Raw genomic sequence first — 22,425 nt, 5'->3', positions numbered from 1 at the left:
ATCTGACTGAATATAGTTCCCCATGCTATACAGTTGGAAGAATTGCTTGATTTTTAAAGAGTATCTCTCAAATATTTTAACATTTGATTTTATCTGAAGCCATTGTGCTCTTTTATACAGAACAGTGGACAAAGTGATGAGGGCCCGATGATCTGATATACCTCAAAGACATACAGAGCCAGACAGGATCCAGAGGACACCTAAATTGATCCAGAGGGTCAAAAGAGTCCTTTGTGAGGGATGATAAAAGAATTAGGGCTTTTCATTCTAGGAAGACCCAGGCTGAGAGGGGAATATAATTGAAATTTATAAAATAATGAAAATCATAGGATAAAAATATGAACTTACAAAATCCCAGAGCACAAGAACTAGGGACAACTTTATCATTTTAAAGAAATAGTTTTAGGGTGAAGTAAAAATAGCACTTCCTTCCACAGAAATAGTGAGTATATGGAACTTCATACTTAAAGATTGGCCAGGACCAAACCAACAAGTATAAGAGAAACACATATTGTTGGACGGTAGAGTCATAGGAGATTATAAAATGAAATTAAAACCATTGGGTAAATCTTTCTAATTTTGGAGGATGACAACATGGAGACTGGCCGTTAAGCTTTCCTGTCCCTATCTGGCATTTTGTCCAAATCAGGGTTCCTGAGTGAATATGCCAGAAAGGACAGAGCACAGACTGAGTTCAGAGGGCATGGCTGCAAGTTTTACCTCCTTGACCTTAGGGACTTACTTCTTCATAATGTACCCTGGTTTCCTCAAGTGGGGAAAAAAAAGGTAATGTCAGCATTAAAATCTGCCTGACTATTGTGAGAGATTCAAATGAAAGCCTGTTTCTGGAAGTGCTTATTTATTTATTTTAAAATATTTATCTATTTGACTGTTTCAGGTCTTAGCCACAGTATGCAGAATCTTCATTGTGATCCATGGACTCTCTAGTTTTGACATGTGGGTTCTCTAGCTGTGGCATGATGGTTCTGGGGCAACTTGGTTCTAGTGTGTGTGGGCTCAATAGTTGTGGTGCGTGGGCTCAGTTGCTCTGCAGCATGTGGGATCTTAGTTCCTTGACCCGGGATCACACCTGCATCTCCTGCATTGCAAGGTGGATTCTTAGCCACTGGACCACTAGGGAGGTCCCTGGAAGTGGTTTATAGTTGATAAGAAGATGTTATCTATATGAACTTAAAAAGTTCTGCTTTTATGGTAGCATTTCTAGTTTTCTGTCCACTGGGTGGGTTGACCTTCATCTTGCCTTGCCTGATCTTGCTTGGCTTCCTTGGGGAGCAATATTTCCCAGTTCAGAGCAAAGGAAAGGACTGAGGGCTGGGAACAATCCCGCATCTTCTCGGGAGGTGGAGAGAATGCAGATATATCTTCTCTCATCCCCCTTTCCTCCCTGGGAAGATGAGGAAGTAAAAGCTAAGGAGAAATTTGCAAGCATCTCTTCTCCTTTATATGTTTTGAGTGATAAAATGTCACCTAAAAAGCCAGTCTCTGGATAGCTTTGAGGGTTCTTTTGAATCTTGGGAAAACTACAAAAGGCCAATATAGGGGGCAGATGAGAAAAACCACGGGGACTGGTTTCTCATGGTTTCCTGTAGGTTTAGGATTTAACGGATAGAGAAAAATTGGGACTCAAATTTCCTTTAAAGATGGTCATTGCAGTTCACTATGGCCGGAAAGCTGATGGACATCCGGAGGGAGAGAGCACGTCTTGTCTGGAAGGTCATCTGAATTTTGGATGTGTCCCTTGGGAATCTGACTTAGAGCAGGTAAGGCAACAGCAGGAAGATACACTGATAACAAATAACTTATCTCCTTCATAGCAAATATGGACTGCTTCACCAGGCTTCCAAGCATTCCACCATCCACCCTGCCCTGACCTCATTTCCCATGAGGTATAGTGGGAAGGGAATGGCCCATGAGTCAGGCAGCCCTAGATTTGAATTTTGGCTTCACCACGAATTATCTGAGTGTGCCTTAGTCTCCAATTCACAAAACGGTGATAATGGAAACTCCACTTATCTCTGAGTTGCAGTGAGGAGCAAGTGAGATTATATTTGTGGAGCACTTAGCATAGTGCCTGGCACATCATAGTCCCTAAATCAATGTCAGCTTTTGTCACTATCCAGTACCCTGGACTCTAAGGAAACCGATCACTGGAGACTGCAGCCGTGTGAAAGCAGGGGCCAGGATGCACTGTGCTCACTGTTGCATCTGTGGTGCACACACAGTGCCCGAAGAAACACATCTTTTCACTCCAAGAAACTGTCATTCCCTTCAGTGCAAGTTGTGCCCATTCTGAGCTCAGCTGAAGTCTTGTTTTCTCAGTGAAACCAGCTTATATTGACCTTGCCTCCTGGTACCTCCCAATGGCACACAATTCAGCTCTCAGGTAGCCAAGGATTTGCACAGTTGCCTTGTTGCCAGGTGGCTCAAGGGTAAAGAATCCACCTGCCAATGCCAGAGGCACCAGAGTTGTGGATTCAATCCCTACGTTGGGAAGATCCTCTAGAGGAGGGCATGGCAACCCATTCTGGTATTCTTGCCTGGAAAATCCCATGGACAGAGAAGCCTGATGGGCTACAGTCCAAGGGATCGCAAAGATTTGGACATGACTGAGCATGCATGCCCTTGTATTGTATGTGGTAGTGTTATCTTTCAGTGATATTCAACATTTAGGGGGTTAGAGACCCAGCCTGAGAGTAAATTTGTTAGACTCAGAACCTGCCTCTGATACTCTTTCCCCTGCATGGAACCCATGGGTGGAAAGTGACCATCGTATCGCAGACCTGAGAGAAACTGTTCTTAGGTGCTCCTTTCGACACATGACACAGTGGGATGCTTTGCAGAAACCTCTCACTCTGAGGTCCTGGGAAACAGTCTGTGGCACTTAGAGCTTCCTCATTCCTGGTCTCTTTGAGTTGAAGGGACAGCTGTGCAAAGGATGTTATATTTTTGCTGATTTGTCTCAAAAAACACAAAACAGCATTCAGAATATCTTTCATAAGACCAACATTCACATATCAATTGGAGCCACTTTTGTAACATAAAGTGATAGCTTAAAACATTCCCCTTCTTTTCCTTTTGTTCTGAAGCTGCAAAAGCCAGTGCTAGAAGCTGGGAACCAGGTCTGCTGAGTTTCTCTCTCCCTTTCTTCTTGGAATAAAGGATCAAGGGTAGTGTCTTTTTGAAGGGAGAGCAGGCATGGGGAAGTGGCACCCACACCTGGATGTCTCCTGCTGTTAGTCTGCTCCAGTCTCAAGTCCACTTTCTGATGTAGATTCCAGGGCACCTTTCTCAGTTCTCATGGAGCCAGGGACCACTGTGACCCACCAGGGACCCCTCCCTGCAAGTCAGCATCAATAACCTGTTGAATAGTTCCCTTTTGACTTGAGCTTGTAACATTTCTTATTTTTTTTTTCTTCATTTTTTTATCCTGTCCTTTTCTTTAAAGGTTATATTTTTAAGTTAAAAATAAGCACAAGGAGACCTTGTGATCCTCTTCTCACTGACCCAGATATTTTAAGTGCTGGAGGACTGACTGCAGCATCTCATCTGGGGATATGGGCTGGCTCTCAGGAGCCAATTAGCTAAAGGTAATAATAAAATATTAATCCTATTTCCGACACATACGACCCTCTCCTGTTTTCCCTGTACCTGCTGCTGCTAAGTCACTTCAGTCATGTGCGACTCTGTGCGACCCCATAGACGGCAGCCCACCAGGCTCCCCCTTCCCTGGGATTCTCCAGGCAAGAACACTGGAGTGGGTTGCCATTTCCTTCTCCAATGCATGAAAGTGAAAAGTGAAAGTGAAGTCACTCAGTCGTGTCCGACTCTTAGCGACCCCATGGACTGCAGCCTACTAGGCTCCTCCATCCATGGGATTTTCCAGGCAAGAGTATTGGAGTGGGGTGCCATTCCCTGAGCCTATCCAACCCTATTCATTCTTCAGTGTGTTGTAGAAAAAGCCATGGACTTGAGGATAAAAGATTTGGATCAACTCCTGACTTAAAGTTACAAACTGTCTGACCTTGGGCGAGTCATGACATTGTGTCTGGGAACCTTTGTTTTTTTGCCTGTGAAAGAGGAACATTGATCATCTCATGGAGTGAGAATTGGGGGCTTAGGGTCTGGCCTGGTGACTGGGGTACACAGAACAGCCTCCAAAGAAATACTTACCAAACTCCAGAAAGCCCCATTTGAGTAATCCTGGAATCATGAATCCCTCCTATTTTTGGGTTTCTGTGTTATTGAGTCTATCTGCACCATACAAGTTAACAGTTAACTAACATTGACTTTAAAACGTGGCTCTAGTTTCTTCACATTCCCAGTTGGTGGATGGATAGGTTCTTTGCAGAACTGCGCTGTGCATTTTTTTCCCCCTTGTGTCGTTGTTACAATAATAGGCACTTGATCATTGACTGATGGAGTACATTACTTTTTCAACTAAATTTGGGTTCTTAGCACAATGCAGGTTATTTTCCTCATCTTTATCCCTCCTTCACTGCTTGCTGCTAATAGTGAGGTAGCAGGAAGTCTTTGAGGCTTTCATTATCTTGTCACTTTGTAGCTTCTCATCAAATATATGCTCTATGTATATTCAAAGATACTGCTGACCTGCCATGAACACAAAATTGAATTGTTTATCCACTAGGAGGATGGGTTTTCCCCAAATTAGCTTTGTTTTCACACTTAGGCAGGGTTAAGGAGGGTCCATCGAGCTGGATGTGTGCCTGGTGAGGCTGCCCATTACCCTGTTCTGACCCTGAGGTTTATAAAGAAGAGCTGAAGATGACCCTCTTAGGCGATGATAGGCGAGCAGTGAATTTAATAGAAGCCCCAAGAGTCTGCCCTTTGGATAAGAACACTATTCCAGCTGTAACATCACCTCCATGGATTGCCTCTTATGGGTTGAACTGTGTCCTTCTCCTCCTCGCAAAAGGCATGTTGAAACCCTAGACCTTAATTGGAAATAGAGTCTTCATCAGTTCAGTTCAGTCGCTCAGTTGTGCCTGACTCTTTGTGACCCCATGGACTGCAGCACGCCAGGCTTCCCTGTCCATCGCCAACTCCCAGAGCCTTCTCAAACTCATGTCCATTGAGTTGGTGATACCATCCAACCATCTCATCCTCTGTCTTCCCCTTCTCCTCCCACCTTCAATCTTTCCCAGCATCAGGGTCTTTTCCAATGAGTTAGTTTTTTTGCATAAGGTTGCCAAAGTATTGGAGCTTCAGCTTCAGCATCAATCCTTTCAATGAACATTCAGGACTGATTTCCTTTAGGATTGACTGGTTTGATCCTCTTTCAGTCCAAAGGATTCTCAAGAATCTTCTCTAGCACCACAGTTCAAAAGCATCAATTCTTTGGTGCTCAGCTTTCTTCATAGTCCAACTCTCACATCCATACATGACTACTGGAAAAACCATAGCTTTGACTAGATGGACCTTTGCTGGCAAAGTAATATTTCTGTTTTTTAATATGCTGTCTAGATTTGTCAAAGGTTTTCTTCCAAGGAGCAAGCATCTTTTTATTTCATGGCTGCAGTTACCATCTGCAGTGATTTGGAGCTCAAGAAAATAAAGTCTGTCATAGATATAATCTTCTAGATATAGATATAATCAAGATGAGATCATGCTGGATTAGTGCATGTGTGCTAAGTCGCTTCAGTCCTGTCTGACTCTTTGTGACTCCATGTACTGTAGCCCGCCAGGCTCCTATGTCCATGGGATTCTCCAGGCAAGAATATTGGAGTGGGTTGCTGTGTCCTCCTCCAGGGGATCTTCCTGACCCAGGGATCGAACCCTCATCTCTTATGTATCCTGCACTGGCAGGCGGGTTCTTTGCCACTAGCGCCACCTGGGAAGCCCGTACTGATTACAGTGGACTCTAATCCAGTGACTGGTATCTTTTTATTTATTTATTTAGAAATAATTTTCCTTTTTTTTTTTTTTTGGCCCTGCTGTGTGGCTTGTTTTCCGACTGGGGATTGAACCCAGGCTCTTGGCAGTGAAAGCACCTAACCTAAGCACAGAACCACTGACAAATTCCCCAGTGACTGATGTCTTTATAAGTAGGAGGGACTTGGACACACACAGAGGGAAGACAGTCATGTAAAGATGGAGTCAAACATTGGGGTGATGAAAGGTTGTTGAATCACGCGAATACACCGGGATTCTTGGCCCCCGGAGGAGAAGAGTTCAATTTGGGGCCAGAGATGAGGCTTGATTGCTCAGAGCTTTTGTGTAATAAAGTTTCACTTAAGTATAAAGGAGATAGAGAAAGCTTCTGACATAGGCATCAGAAGGGGGCAGAAAGAGTACCCGCTTGCTAGCGTTAACAATGAGGTTATATAATCCAAAGAATGTCTGGAGGTTGTAAAGACCTCATCAGACCTACTCCCATAATTTACATTTTAAGATAACACTGTCCTCAGGCAAGATACATCCTTGTAAAGACCAGGTCTACAGAAGGTTGAATCCGAAGACTGTCCTTAGGCAGAATACATTATTGTTATATAATCCTAAGGAATGTGGAGAAAGAAAAAAGTTTGTCCTTTCTTCCTCCTTGATAATTCTAGACCCCTCTCTCCTTGGGGACCCCTAGACTCCCTATCAACCTGCCTAGGAACTGACTCTCTCAGTGATGCAGCCGTAAGCCAAGGGATGCCAAGGATTGCTTAGAGTCATCAGAAGCAAGGACAAGGCAGTAAGGATTTCCCCCGTGGGGCCTTCAGAGGGAGCATGGTTCTGCTGATTTTCGACTTCCAGCTCCCTATGAGAGAATAAGGTTCTGTTGTTTGTGGTAATTTGTTATGGCAGCCCTAGGAAATGAATCCACTGCCTGAGAGTCTAAAGAAAATGCAAAAGAGAGGTTCTAATTAGAATCGATTACCCATCTTCCCTGAAAGGCATTGGTACTAATCCATCATGCCTTCCCTTGTCATTACTTCTGTGCAAGACTCCCAGACCCCCTTCCTTACACATCTTTGTACATCTCCTTATTTGACTCCCATCCTCCTGACTCCAAAACCATCTCCTATGTCCTCAGCCTCTTCTCTGAATGTCCTATCACCTCTTTGCTTGGATACCTGACTCACTCTTGGGGATGAGGGGACACCCCTCAGGTGTCCCAGGGCCTGATTATGGAATTGGTGTTTGCTTTGCTCCTCATGGCCACTCCCAGACCTATTTGAAAGACAGGCCCTTGAATCTCTAGAAACCTCTGCACTGTAGTCCTCCACCAACCTGCCGTCACCCCCTGATCCAGGGATGCTTCAACCCCTGCCGGCTCACTTCCACCCTCATCTGTCCTCAGTCTTGGTGGATGGCCTGCTTAGATCAGTCAGCCCCAGTGCTGACTGCACTCTAAAATTATTCAAGAAGCTTAAAAAAAAAAAAGCACAGGCACCACTCCCCCTCTTCCCAGTCGATTGAACTGGAATCTTTGGGGGTTGGAGGTCTGTGTAGGTTTTAAGAGCTCCCAGTCATTCTAGTATGTGAAGGTTTGAGACCATCAGTAGAGGTGATCCAAGTATTATTCTGGCTTCTCGATCCTTAAACTTCCTTACTTTCAACAATCCTTTTCCCCTCTCAGACAGCCACTCAGTAATACCGGTGTTTGTCATTACTAGTACCTGTCCCCACTCAACAATGTTGGTTTCTGGCATTTCACTGTGACTGCCACTTCCTCACTTCCAGCTCACTCCCTTTAGAACCCCAGTGCCAACCATCCTTTGACCTCGCCAGGTCCAGCAGGCCATCATCTCTACCTCTTTCCACTTGTCTGTTATGCCCCCTGGCCTTGCCTTCCACCTCCCCAGTGTGAGTCCATGGCCCAGCTCAACTCCGCTGCCTCTCTACCCTTCTGCTGCCTGCACCTGGCAGACCCCAGGATCTGATAACCCTCTACTCACCCGTTCATGTCTGCATCCAAGCACCAGATCTCAGATAGTGACTGAGTGAAAACACACAGCCCCTGACTGGTCTTAATTTTATGAACACAGGACTCAAGTGGATTTGGCAGTGCTACCTCGTTTCCTTAGTTCATTCATTCCCCTTTCTTTGAGAAGCTCTTTCACACCTTCCCTCTCCAGACCAGCTCACGGCAGGAGCCTTTTCACACCTCCAACAGGTCAGTCTTGTTCGTGCTTCGCGAAGTGTAATCACAGTGCACTCTGTTTCCATTCTTTCTCCAGATCTTGCCTGGAGCACCCCTCACTGAACTGTCTCTCCTCAGGGAAGTATTCTCGGACTCTTCTACCTAAAGGAGCCCATCTCAACCCTGACACTGTCTGTTCTCCGTCGCTTTCTTATTTTCTTCAGGGCACTGACTGCTGTCTGTTTTATTACATGATGGATTGATTTTTGTTTGCTTGTCTGCCTCCCTTATCAGCATGTAGGCTTCATGAGGACAGTTTGCTTCTGGTTTGCCTAGGTCATGGCTAGATCCCCAACACCGGGGACAGAGCCTGGCACACACTAAGCTCTCCAGTGACTGAAGACATGAATGAATGAACGAACAATAACAACAAAAGGATCTTTGTTGTCTGTTTTTTTGAAAAACTTTATTGGAGTGTATTTGGTTTACAATGTTGTGTTAGTTGCAGGTGTACAGCACAGTGGATCAGTTATACACACGCACATGTCACTCTTTTTTTAGATTCTTTTCCCATATAGGTCATTACAGAATATTGAATAGAGTTCCCTGTGTTATACAATAGGTTCTTATTAGTTATCTATTTTACACATAGTAGTGTATGCATGTCAATCCCAATCTCCCAATTTATGACCCCCCCTGCCCCCCGCCCCCATCGCCTGGTAACCATGTTTGTTACCTTGTTGACTTAGGAGGCAGTATAAACAATGATGAAAGGTTTGTAGGCCTGGATTCAAAGTCTGGGTTATCCTTGCTGGCTGTGGGACTTTTGAGCAAACTGCTCACTCTCTGTGAGTTTTAGCTTTCTTATTTGTAAAAAAAGAAAGCTTTTCTCATTTTGTGTCAGTGACACATGGAGACATGGGTATCTGGGGAGAGTGGCATGCCGGGAGAAGGCATGGGAACTCCCTGTGCCTTCCTACACACCTCGTTCTGTGCGTCTCTCCTATCTGGCTATTACCAAGTTCACCCCCTTCACCCAAAAAATCAAGGTGAATCATGGACCTAACTGTGAAAGCTGAAACTGTGAAGCTTCTAGAAGAAAACATTGGAGAATATATTCATAACTTTGGGGGCAGGCAAAGATTTCTTTCATGAGATCCCCAAAGCACTAATTTTAAAAGAAAGAAAAATGGATAAATTGGACTTCATCAAAATTAAAAGTTTCTGCTTATTAAAAGACAGTTAAGAGGGAGGAGGGATAAATTAGGAGCTTGGAATTATATATATTTGTATATATCTGAATCACTTAGCTGTACACCAGAAACTAACACAACAGAAGAAATCAACATAGTAAATCACAACATAATAAATACATAGTACATATACAACATAGTAAATCTCAACTATCACAAAGTAGTAAGTCAACTATACTTCGATAAAAAAGACCTTAAAAAAAAGACAGTTAAATGAAAAGGCAAGCCATAGACTAGGAGAAAATATTCCTAATAAATATCTCTAACAAAGGACTCAGATCCAGAATTAGAACTCCTATGAATCAATAATAAAAAGAAAAAAAATAAAGCTTAAAATGGGCAAAAAAAAAAAAAAAAGAAAGAAGAGCAATAATAGGAACTACTCCTTAAGGCAGCTGCATGGATTTTGTAAAATTAATCTAAATGCTTTTAGCTGTAATAATTTAATATCTATTCACAACAACCCCTGAGGGAGTTACTATTAACCCCATTTTACAGATAAGAAAACTGAGGCCCAGAGCTATTCAATGACTTACCTGATACCAATGGGGCTAGAGAGTGGCAGAGCCAGGACCTCAGCTTGGTAGTAAGGCTTTAGAGCCCACACACATAACCCTTGTAATATACTGCCTCTCCTCAAAAACCCTTTGCTTAATCTCTCTTGGGAAGTTTAAGATGTTTTCCCTTCTCATAACTTAGCCTTGAACATGAGTTTGAGCAAACTCCAGGAGATAATGAAGGACAGGGAAGCTTGGCGGTCTGTAGTTCATGGGGTTCCGAAGACTCAGACATGACTTAGCGACTGAACAACAGCAACTTAGCCTTATGGTGGGTAAATGCTGAGACTGGACTGTCGTTAGAAGTAATTTAATTTAAGGGATGGAGCGTAAACTTCTTTCAAGAGGAAACATTTGTGCATATTGTGATCTGCTGTCTGTTGTGGTTCACCAACATCTGAGTTGATTCCTTGAATCTGCTAGTGAAACTGTGAAGTAGGTGCCTGTGAGAAACCATGTATTTGGGAACATAGCAGTCATTGCATTTTCTCCTTTTTATTCAGTTGTTTGGTTACATATACACACATCTATACCTTTTCAATTTACTGGAGATGTCTGAGCCAAGGAAAATGCTAGTTTGTGAAAATATGGGTATACTTTTTGCATATTTTCCTAATGTGTCTCTTTTTAAGTGAGGGAAGTGTGTGGAAAATGAGATTGCTAGATGGTCTTTGGATCAGGGTCACAAGTCCCATGTAAACTAAGGCCCAGGATCGTCCATAATAGCCTGAGCAGTAGATGTGTTCTCAAACAAGAAACCTCATATTTTGAATATTCTTTCCTATCTCTTTTTGCATTGATTCCTTTTCTTCTCATCCTTGAAATTACCTTAGGTTTATTTTCCTCTCTTCATCTCTTGTAGCTGACATCACACATATGGCATTTATTTACATCTGCTTTTTACAGATTTCTGTTTGTATCCTTCATTTGTCTAAGTCAGTGATTATTAACAAGATAACAGAGCCTAAACTAATCATAAGACAAGATGGCAAATGCAGGTCATATTTAAGTATTCTTTGCATAAATCTAAGGAGGTGTTCTTTGCATTTAAGCAAGAGTATGGTAATTATGGGTGTCTTCACTAGTTATGACAAATCAGGTTATGTATGATCTATTCTTAATATTTGCAGCACAGTGTTGTGAGATGATCTCTGAGAGCCAGAGCCCTAAGTTCTACTGTGTGACCTTGGGCAAGTTATTTAACCTCTCTCATCTCTAATTATTTCTATCTAAAATGATGAGGTGAATCCAAGATCATTTTAGGTTAAAGTTTTTTGGCCTCTATTTTTTTTTTTTTTCTATTTCAATGGCATTCACTTTTATTTTTTTTATTTTTTTTTCTCTAATTTTATTTTATTTTTAAACTTTACATAATTGTATTAGTTTTGCCAAATATCAAAATGAATCCGCCACAGGTATACATGTGTTCCCCATCCCGAACCCTCCTCCCTCCTCCCTCCCCATACCATCCCTCTGGGCCGTCCCAGTGCACCAGCCCCAAGCATCCAGCATCATGCATCGAACCTGGACTGGCAACTCGTTTCCTACATGATATTTTACATGTTTCATTGCCATTCTCCCAAATCTTCCCACCCTCTCCCTCTCCCACAGAGTCCATAAGACTGTTCTATACATCAGTGTCTCTTTTGCTGTCTCATACACCGGGTTATTGTTACCATCTTTCTAAATTCCATATATATGCGTTAGTATACTGTATTTATGTTTTTCCTTCTGGCTTACTTCACTCTGTATAATAGGCTCCAGTTCCATCCACCTCATTAGAACTGATTCAAATGTATTCTTTTTAATGGCTGAGTAATACTCCATTGTGTATATGTACCACAGCTTTCTTATCCATTCATCTGCTGATGGACATCTAGGTTGCTTCCATGTCTTGGCTATTATAAACAGTGCTGCGATGAACATTGGGGTACACGTGTCTCTTTCCCTTCTGGTTTCCTCAGTGTGTATGCCCAGCAGTGGGGTTGCTGGATCATGGCCTCTATTTTGTAATTGAAACTAAGGAACAACATTTATTTTTAAAACATTATTTTCAAAATATTTCTATAATTAAACTATTTTATCTACATCAGGTCTTTTTCTCATTTAAGTTTAAAATTGGGAGCTTCACCCATTCCAGAGCAATGAATATATATACACAATATATGCTTTCGGATTCATACACACATCTACTTAATACATAGTCTTTAAGGTGATGGGACATCTTGAATTTTCTATGATTGTACCAATTTAAAAAAAAACAACTCTGTGGTGTTTCCATATAAGTAATTTTACATCCAAGTACATCCATATACCTCATTTCATTCTAATTCAGGAACTGTGGCCAGTGGATACAGAATGACCTTGACTGTAGTTTAATTATGTAAAATATGTTGGCTGTTTGGTCACTGGTCAATAAGAGCTTATTTCTCAATTTCTGGCTTTGTTGCTGAAAGCAGGGATTGACTGGTCAATTCCAACTCCCCTTTCCTCAGGCGGCATTTTCCCAAATGATTCCTGAGTCACCCCGAGAGGCACAATCTGAGGCAGTATGGGTTACAGCTCTGTCACAGGGCTGTGTGCACATGCCATAGAGCCCCCTCACTGCACTGCACATCACAGGAAGGTGTGAAGGTGTGGCCCCCCTCTGCCATCCGTCTCAAAGGAGAGGAGGGCCATGTGAGGTCTGGGCTACAATAGTGTTTTACATTTCTCTTTGGCATGGCTTGTCTGCTCCAGATAAGCGCAAGAACATCTTCAAAATTCTTGAGTGTATTTGGAACATGAAGGAAAAAACCCAAATCTATTTAAAATTCAGCAGAGGGCCTCAGAAACAGAAGTGCTCAGGCAAGTTACCACTTGTCAATAATTTTTACATAACAGAAGCAGTTTTATTGCTTGTTCTGATTATATAAAGAAATTTTTTCTTTGAGAAAGATTGAAATACATGTAAAATTATAGAGAATAAAATAAAAATCATCTGGAAGCCCACCACCCTAAGATATCTAATTAACACTTTTGTTAACTTCCACACACTTCTCAAGTATACATGCCATTCACATACAGATACTTTTATATACATGGGATGTAATAAATGCTGTTTATTGTGAAGCCTTTAAAAAAATCACATCCATCCCTGGTCGTTGTCCTTGTATCGCCTCCCCCTCAAACAAAGCAAGTATTATTAACTGCTGGGGATATACCTTTTGTATACTTTTATCTATATAGATACATAGTTATATATAACCACATATTATAATATATATGCATATATAATAGCATATGGGATAATATTATACTTTTCACTCAATTATATGTCATAGAAACCCCAAACAGAATAACATTATACCTTTTTTATTTTGGCTCATTAATGTTTCATAGAAACCCCTTCAAATCAACCCCTTCAAATCCCTTCAAATTATATCTCTAATTCATTATTTGTCATTAGATACCTGAATATTCTACAACTTAAATGTCTCATAATCCATTAAAAAATCTCTCTATTTATGAGCATTTACTTTTTCAGTTTTCTGCCATTCCAAGCTCATGATTTTTTTCAGCTCAGGCTCATAATTTTTTTAACTTTCTAAAATCTATGATGCTGTCTACAAGTCTAAATTTTACTTTTTTCACTTGAATTTTTTGGTCAGTTATTAACTTGTTGTCATGATGTTCAGAAAGTCGTCATGATGTTTAGAAAGTCATCATAATATTTAGGTTTCTTTTGGAATTCTCATTTAGATACATGAAAAGGTCTGCGATTTCTTTCTGTAATTACCCAGACCTTCTCAATATGGTGGTTAGAGCATGTTTCCAGCCTCAGGATCTACATACAAATAATTCCGTCTGGAAACTGTTGCTGAAGCAGAAAGGTTCTGGGCAGCTGACGTGGCAACACAGCTTACAGTGTCTGCCAGTTGTGAGGAACAGCAGGCTGTCATGTTGGGATATAGCAGAAGCAGCAGCAGCAACTCCTGATTTAGGGGCAAAAGATGTAAGTACTTACTTTGACCATTAACCAATTAACACAAAGCAAACTCAAACTGAAGAAGGCTAAGAGGGAATACAGTTCCCACTAGAGACCCCTTTAGAAGATTCATTTGAGAAATATTTGGTCTTAACCAGAGTAGAAAGTTTTCAAGCTGGCACATGGTTTTCAGCAGAAGGGGAACTCACAGGGTCTTGTTTGAAAAAAACAAGCTTTAACTGTGGCTAATGCCCCTTTCAAGTCTTAACTCCTCCAAGGACCTGCATACTCTGGCAGGGGCTGTTCCCTGTGGGATAGAGTGCATTGCTAATGTGCAAAAAGGACATGTGATTTCAGCAAAGATAAAAATTTTAGGCAGGTTTGGTTATGGGAAGATCAAAGGAGGCTAGCACTTATAGTGTTTGAGGGAGGGAGAGAGCCTGTTAAATATTTAAGGTGGATTCAAACTGGTGAAAGCTAACTTAGAGGCAGTGGTGGAAACTTCTATTCTCAAGCTATATAGATGACCAGGGGCATGGGGCCTGCCAACCCAATGACAAATGAAACCCTGGCATGGATCCTTACCTTGAGCTGCTGTTCCTGAGACTGCCACCCTGGAAATCATGTCTGGAGTTCCTGGTATTTTCAGAGTTTCTAAACCATATGTTTATGTGTTGGTGATTTTTTTTTTTTTTTTCCTGTTGAGATCTTTTACTTTGATGTTCAGCTCTTTATAAAACCTCACAAAGGATCAGCAGTGGCCCACCCTAAGTGTGGTTAACTTACTAACAGGTATTTCTGATGGTTACCTCTATGCTGGGGGCACCTAAGTGAACAAGATGAAAGATGTCTCTGGTCCAATAATGTTTGCTGCCCAGCAGAAAAAGCAGATGTTATGAGAAGAGGGATGAACAGTGGGTGGGGAGTCAGGAGACCTGAATTCTGGGCAAACCATATGGCACTCTGGGCTGCAGTTTCTGTGCTATAAAATGAATGGGTGGGAGGGATAACTCTGTCAGTAAATGATTCCTTATCTACTGTGAGTTTTCCCCTTGCTGAACAGCTTTTTACCCAGCATTGAATTTGCTCCATGTCTCATTTGGGAATGAGTACTTTATTTATGAAATAGATTTCACATGTCATCATCTAGGCTTTATCAAATTGTGATTTTATTTTTTAAAGTAATTTTTTATTAATTTATTTATTGGCTGTACTGGGTCTTCTTTGCTGCGTGGGCTTTCTCTAGCTGCAGCAAGGGGGCTACTCTCTAGCTGTGATGTATCGGCTTCTCACGGTGGTGGCTTCTCTTGCCGAGCAGGAGCTCTAGGGTGTGCCGGCTCAGTAGGTGTGGCTCCTGGGCTCTAGAGCAGAGACTCAGCAGCTGGGGCACACAGGCTTAGTTGTTCTGCGGCATGTGACGTCTTCCTGGATCAGGGATCAAACCCGTGTTTCCTGCATTGGCAGGCAAATTCTTTACCACTGAGCCACTAGGGAAGCCCAAATTGTGATTTTCTGTGACCTAAACCTGAAGGATCCTTTTTGGATGGGTGCACATATAGTATGATATTGGTAAGAGGATAGATTGTTTCTGAAAAAGATGTCTTAAAGGTAGTGATTCCACACAGACTCATCTTAAATATCTATTTCCAAGTGGTTATCGATTGGAACTTTTCTAACTGCTGCTGATTTTTGAGGAGCAAAGATGCAAGAGCCTGGCACTAAGGAAAATGAAATTTCTTAAAATAGGTGTGACCCACAGGCTACAGCTTAACAGAAATTAAATTGAATCAAGAATAAGTCAGGCTGTGCTTCCAATAGAATAGGAAAAAAAAAAACCTACAAGTGACTGTGTGTTGCGTCCTCAGCTTCCCGAAACCCAGCACCATCAGCTCAGTCATTTTTAGCTTTGGAAATTGTGGGCGTCTCATTAACATGTTTTAATAGAATCTGAAGGATAAGATCAATTTATTTAACATAATTAGTATGCATATTTAGCCTTGCCTAGCACCCACCCGGGCATTTATATGTCCCTTGCTGCCTCCAGCCCTTCTAAATGGCAGAAGTGTACTTCCTGACCCAAGTAATCTTCTCCTGGGCTATGAGCTCCATCCCTCTATGGCCTCCTAAGGAACCACATCCATCACTCATTTCCCTTGTTCCCCCATCTCTTTAGCTTCTCTTTTACACTGGCTTTCCACTCCACCATAGGGAAAAGCATGTTCAAGTGTCTCCCATTTTATACCAACCAAGCAGCCAGCCAATAAACAATCCTCTTTAATGTTCTACCCCTTTTCTCACCATTCCACGAACCCTATGGAATCCCGTGGGTACTTTCAAGTTCCTATGTAACTTGATCTCTTACTGTTTTTCTTCTCTTTACCTCTTCCTATGTCTTATGCCCTGGTTTCCTTGATGCTGTTCCAACTCCTCCTTCTTAGTCTTCATGAACTTCTCTTTCTTTGCCTTTTACCTTTAATTCTTCATCTCATTTTTTATTTTAAAGTCTGTGCTGTTCCTTGACAATGTCATTCATGTCCATGGTTTTCATTATGACTTGTGTGCTGATAACACATAAATCAAAACATACACACATCTTCAGGAAAGAAGCAACATATAAACAAATAAATACCACCCACCACACATTTGAATCCCTGCAGACTTTTCTCAGGAGCTTGTGACTCATATTCACTGTCCAAAACAAGTATGTTGGTATATACACTCCCCTGAAAGGGCATTATCTTCCTGTCTAATTGAATATGGTGAGAGCCATATTCACCAGAGCCTGTCCAGCTGGGCCTCCCCTCTATGCCTTTGCACTTACTGATTCCTCTTCTGGAACCACCCCCATGCCTCAATTCACCTGATTAAGTCCTAATTATCCAATAAGGTTTAATGAGTTTTTTCCTTCCTCCTAGTAAGATTTGGTTGAGTTGGTTGCCCTTCTGTGATCATATAAGAAGCTATGTAACATTTATCACTTTTATCTAAGGTGATTATTTTGTTTGCCTTTCCAGTCGATCGTGAAAACCTAAAAAGCAGAATTATATCCTTATTCCTGTGTCCCTAACGTCTACAACAGCATGAGGCACATACTAGTTATCCAAGAAACTATTGCAGATTGAATGAATGGTGGGCCAATGGCTGCCCGTGGCTCCAGGTTGCTATTTTATCATCTTAGTCAATCCAGTGGGAAGACTTATTTCCCAGCAGTTCAAGCATAAGCTCTGGGAGCATGCTTTGTGGACTTGTCCCTGGACATGTGCTAACTGCCAAATGAATCACTTCAGGCAGGGAGCTGCAGGACTCTGTCATGTGTGAATTTTGTGTCCATTTTAGGACGGGGATGGGATCAGTCCTACCCATGCTACATAAACTGAGAGGGGGCAGGGAAGCTCATCATAGAAAAACTAATGCTTTATTACCAGAAGCTGGAGGAAAGGAGGCAGGCAGGCAGTAGTAGCACATGTCCTCTACACTGTGTGCAATCTGGATGCTAGGGACAGCTGGGGCTGCGCTCTGCTCCGCATGCTGGCGGAGGCAGCTAGGACAGTCTCCAGTCTCAGCCCTCATCACTGCTGTCTTTATCCACTCAAGCTGCTGTGATGTGGTACCATAGACTGGCTAGCTTATAAACTACAGCAATTTATTTCTCATGGTTTTGGAGACTGTCAAGCTGAAGGCCAAGGTGCTGGCAGGTTCAGTGTATGGGGAGGGCCTGCTTCCTGGTTCATAGATAGCCATCTTCTCACTTCTCACATCTTCTCACCTGTGTCTTCACAAGGGGCATGGGATCTCTCTGGGGTCTTTTTGAATAAGGACACTAATTCCATTTATGAGGACTCTGCTCTCCTGACCTAATCACCCCTCCTCCACAGTCTCCACAAATACATCAGTCTGGGGACTAGGTTTCAATATACGAATTTCGGAGGGATACAAAAATTCAGTCTTAGCAACTCTAGTTTTGCATTCTAGGCTCCAACCACACTGAACGTAAAGCCTACTGATGATGTGCTAAATGCGCAGGTCCTCCTTCACCTCTGAGCCCTTATCATATCCATCCTCTTGCTGGGAACACCTGCTCTCTTGCTCTCCCTGCCCTGCTTCCAGGCTAACAGACTCACATCCTTCCTTCCTGGATGTGAGTCTTCCTTCACATGGCCTTCACTGAGACATCTTTCTTTGCTGGGAAGACTTCTCTGACCAGGTTTGGCGCCTCTGGTGTGTGCTTCATCTGTTTCTTACTGCCATCCTCTCCTAGCACTGACCGCTGGCATTATTACTACTTGTCCATTATAAACTCCAAGAGGATAAGGAACAAACTCACCTCGGTCACTTCCTGTGGCCTGCACTTAACACCTAAGACAGTGCGTGGCACATAGTAGGCACTCAGTAAATACATGATTAATGAAGTACTCAGCTCCTCACCCATTTCTTGGTTGTTAAATAGGAATTGGGATTTTTTTGGGTTTCTTCTACATAGTCCTGGGCTTAGCAGCTTTATTAGAGAAACTGTGGAGAGCCAGCTCGTACAGGAGAAAATATTCTTATTACAGTGAATAATGAATCATATGTGTCTAAAATATTATTTACTGAATGAAGGAAATAATTTTTAAAAATGCTCCCAGGGTGAGGCTATATACCCCAGTCAGGTTCATTCAGTGACATCATCCCTCTAATCAATGTCATTTGGACCAGTGCTAGGACATGGTGTCACAGTGTCACAATGTCATGGATCATAGAGAGTATTCATCCTTAGTGAAAAAGGAAGTATTCTTAGGAGGTTTGTACAGAAGCTATGTTGCAGAAGCAATGTTGAGCAAGGCAGTAAGTATTTTCTCAGCATGCAGAGAATCTATAACATCCATATATGGACAGCTCCCAGAAAATAATGAACTTTGGCCATCTCCCTTTCTATGACTACAGACATTTATTCTTAGAAAAGAAACTTCTCCATCAGCTTGTCGTGTCCTTCAGTGTCCTCCAGAAACTGAAGTCTGAGCTTTGTTTTTTGGCATCATAAGCGGCTCCTATGGAAATTGTCCTGGTGTGCTAAATTCAGCATTAGAACAGCACTCCTGGGGATCTTGGCTTTATCTGCAGTCACTTATTCCAGGCCGAGAGAACAAGAATGTGAGTGCCGCTAAAATACGTGTATGCGCTCATGCTGTGCACACATGGGCTCTTTCTATATGTGGAACAGTGGGCAGAGGAGTAGAACCGTCAAAGTGGTATGCACCTTTACTGACTGACAAATGAGACAAGGAGGAAATACAGAAGTTAATCTTTGAGTTTCTATTTTTATGAATATATATTCCCATATATATGTCAAGTTCAATGAGCCTATTTACAGTGACTGATAACTTTGAAGTTTATGGAATGGGTATTTAAATAACTGCAATTTTGTATTAAATATGCTTGCATGTATGCTAAATTGCTTCAGTTGTGTCTGACTCTTTGCCACCCCACAGACTGTAGCCCGCCAGACTCCTCTGTCCATGGGATTCTCCAGCAAGAATACTAGAGTGCATTGCCATGTCCTCCTCCAGAGATCTTCCCGACTCAGGGATCACACCTGTGTCTCATATCTCCTGCATTGGCAGGTGGATTCATTACCACTAACACCACCTGGGAAGCCCTGTATTAAATATATCACAAGGTTCTTACTAACCAGTACGCTTTTCTGAACAAGCCTTGACTAGAAGTCCTGTAATTGATTTTCTGCCACTTGATGACTGATACTGACACTGCATGAGTTTGGTGAAGTCTCTTACCTTTTCTGGACTCACTTTCATTGCCCCTAAATGGACAAACTCTGCCAATACCACTGGGTGATATAAATAAAGAACCAAGGATGCCTGTCTCGGGGGAAGACAAGCTATGAATGCAGTGGATTATGACGATGAGAGAGAGATCAGGAGAAAAATTAAAAGCAATAACCCAAGATTAGATTTGAAGCCAATAATAAAGACCAGCTAAGATAAAAGCTATGAACTACCATGATAAGAGAACCTAAGAACTTACGCCCTGAACAGCCCAGAAGGGATCTCTCCTGTTAGGATCTTTTACACAACACTGGCACCAAGCACTGGTGAACACTTCCCATGTGCAGGCACTGTGCCAAGTGCTTTTCCTAGCTCGTGCATTCATCTGGCATCAAATATTCATTGAGCACCTCCTACATGCTGTGAACTGTACATTGTCTTACTCATCCTACAACAACCTTGTGAGGATATCTATTGTAATACAATCACTTAACAAATAAGAACACTCAGGTTAAGTAACCTATTTGAAGTCTTACAGTCTTACAGTTAGTCAAGGGATGCTCTGGCACTCGAATCCAATTCACACTGCAAAGCCTGAGCCCTTAACCATCATATTGTATCATATTCATGAGTTTTGCCACCGTTTAGATTGAAACACCTTTAACAGCAGGTAAGGAACCTGGAATACAGAGAGGCAGAGATTTATGGCAAACCTCTATTTAACAGGCACTGTGGTGTTTTGCCATATATGATTTCAGTCTATCTGCATCACAGCCCTGTAAGGTACTTTTTCAGTGCAGTTCAGTTCAGTCGCTCAGTCGTGTCTGACTCTTTGCGACCCCATTTCCTGCTGCACTCCAGGCTTCCCTGTCCATCACCAACTCCCGGAGTTTACTCAAACTCATGTCCATTGAGTCGGTGATGCCATCCAACCATCTCATCCCCTGTCGTCCCCTTCCCCTCTCGCCTTCAATCTTGTATCAGAGTCTTTCCAAATGAGTCAGTTCTTTGCATCAGATGGCCGAAGTATTGGAGTTTTAGCTTCAACAGCAGACCTTCCAATGAATATTCAGGACTGATGGACGGGGAGGCCTGGTGTGCTGCAGTTCATGGGGTCACAAAGAGTTGGACACAACTGAGCAACTGAACTGAACTGAACTGATTTCCTTTAGGATGGACTGGTTGGATCTCCTTGGAGTCCAAGGGACTCTCAAGGGTCTTCTCCAACACCACAGGTCAAAACCATCAATTCTTCAGTGCTCAGCTTTCTTTATAGTCCAACTCTCACATCCAGACATGACTACTGGAAAAACCATAGCCTGGACTAGACGGACATTTTTTTTGGCAAAGTAATGTCTCTGCTTTTTATTATGCTGTCTAGGTTGGTCATAGCTTTTATTCCAAGGAGCAAGTGTCTTTTAACTGCATGGCTGCAGTCACCATCTGCAGTGATTTTGGAGCCCCTCATAATAAAGTCTGTCACTGTTTTTACTGTTTCCCCATCCATTTGCCATGAAGTGATGGGACCAGATGCCATGATCTTAGTTTTCTGAATGTTGAGTTTTAAGCTAGCTTTTTCACTCTATTTCACTTTCACCATGAAGCTCTTTAGTTCTTTGCTTTCTGCCATAAGGGTGGTATCATCTGCATATCTGAGGTGATTGATATTTCTCCCGGCAATTTCAGCTTGATTGATTCCAGCTTGTGCTTCATCCAGCCCAGCGTTTCTAATGATGTACTCTGCATATAAGTTAAATAAGCAGGGTGACAATATACAGCTTTGATGTACTCCTTTCCCTATTTGGAACCAGTCTGTTGTTCCATGTCCAGTTCTAACTGTTGCTGCCTGACCTGAATACAGATTCTCAAGAGGCAGGCCAGGTGGTCTGGTATTCCCATCTCTTGAAGAATTTTCCACAGTTTATTGTGATTCACACAGTCAAAGGCTTTGGCATAGTCAATAAAGCAGAAATAGATGTTTTTCTGGAACTCTCTTGATTTTTTGATGATCCAGCGGTTTTGGCAATTTGATCTCTGGTTCCTCTGCCTTTTCTAAAACCAGCTTGAACACCTGGAAGTTCATGGTTCACATACTGCTGAAGCCTGGCTTGGAGAATTTTGAGCATTACTTTACTAGCTTGTGAGATGAGTGCCTCTTGAGAAACCTATATGCAGGTCAGGAAGCAACAGTTAGAACTGGACATGGAACAACAGACTGGTTCCAAATAGGAAAAGGAGTTCGTCAAGGCTGTATATTGTCACCCTGCTTATTTAACTTATATGCAGAATACATCATGAGAAACGCTGGACTGGAAGAAACACAAGCTGGAATCAAGATTGCTGGGAGAAATATCAATAACCTCAGATATGCAGATGACACCACCCTTATGGCAGAAAGTGAAGAGGAACTAAAAAGCCTCTTGATGAAAGTGAAAGTGGAGAGTGAAAAAGTTGGCTTAAAGCTCAACATTCAGAAAATGAAGATCATGGCATCCGGTCCCATCACTTCATGGGAAATAGATGGGGAAACAGTGGAAACAGTGTCAGACTTTATTTTTCTGGGCTCCAAAATCACTGCAGATGGTGACTGCAGCCATGAAATTAAAAGACACTTACTCCTTGAAAGGAAAGTTATGACCAACCTAGATAGCATATTCAAAAGCAGAGACTTTACTTTGCCAACAAAGGTTCATCTAGTCAAGGCTATGGTTTTTCCTGTGGTCATGTATGGATGTGAGAGTTGGACTGTGAAGAAGGCTGAGCGCCGAAGAATTGA

The 22,425-nt window shown here is 42.2% G+C and overlaps 1 protein-coding gene across 3 annotated transcripts in view; it reads left to right on the top strand.

The window, feature by feature from the left end:
• The first annotated feature begins 1,067 nt into the window (after nucleotides 1-1,067).
• Nucleotides 1,068-22,425, top strand: part of SEC16B (SEC16 homolog B (S. cerevisiae)) — a 78,581-nt gene continuing 57,223 nt past the window's right edge. For 2 of the 3 annotated variants that reach the window (XM_010850118.1, XM_010850114.1), the window contains exon 1: nucleotides 11,865-13,914. In XM_010850118.1, the coding sequence (XP_010848420.1) occupies nucleotides 13,913-13,914 (2 nt within the window). In that variant the 5' untranslated portion in view covers nucleotides 11,865-13,912. Of the gene's footprint in view, nucleotides 1,782-11,864; nucleotides 13,915-22,425 lie in introns of those variants that run through there. The other variant, XM_010850116.1, reaches the window with a different exon arrangement.

The sequence above is a fragment of the Bison bison genome, unplaced genomic scaffold (genome assembly GCF_000754665.1).
Source record: "Bison bison bison isolate TAMUID 2011002044 unplaced genomic scaffold, Bison_UMD1.0 scf7180017864289, whole genome shotgun sequence".
Classification (NCBI taxonomy): Eukaryota; Metazoa; Chordata; class Mammalia; order Artiodactyla; family Bovidae; genus Bison; species Bison bison.
This window is presented reverse-complemented; position numbering and strand designations above follow the sequence as displayed.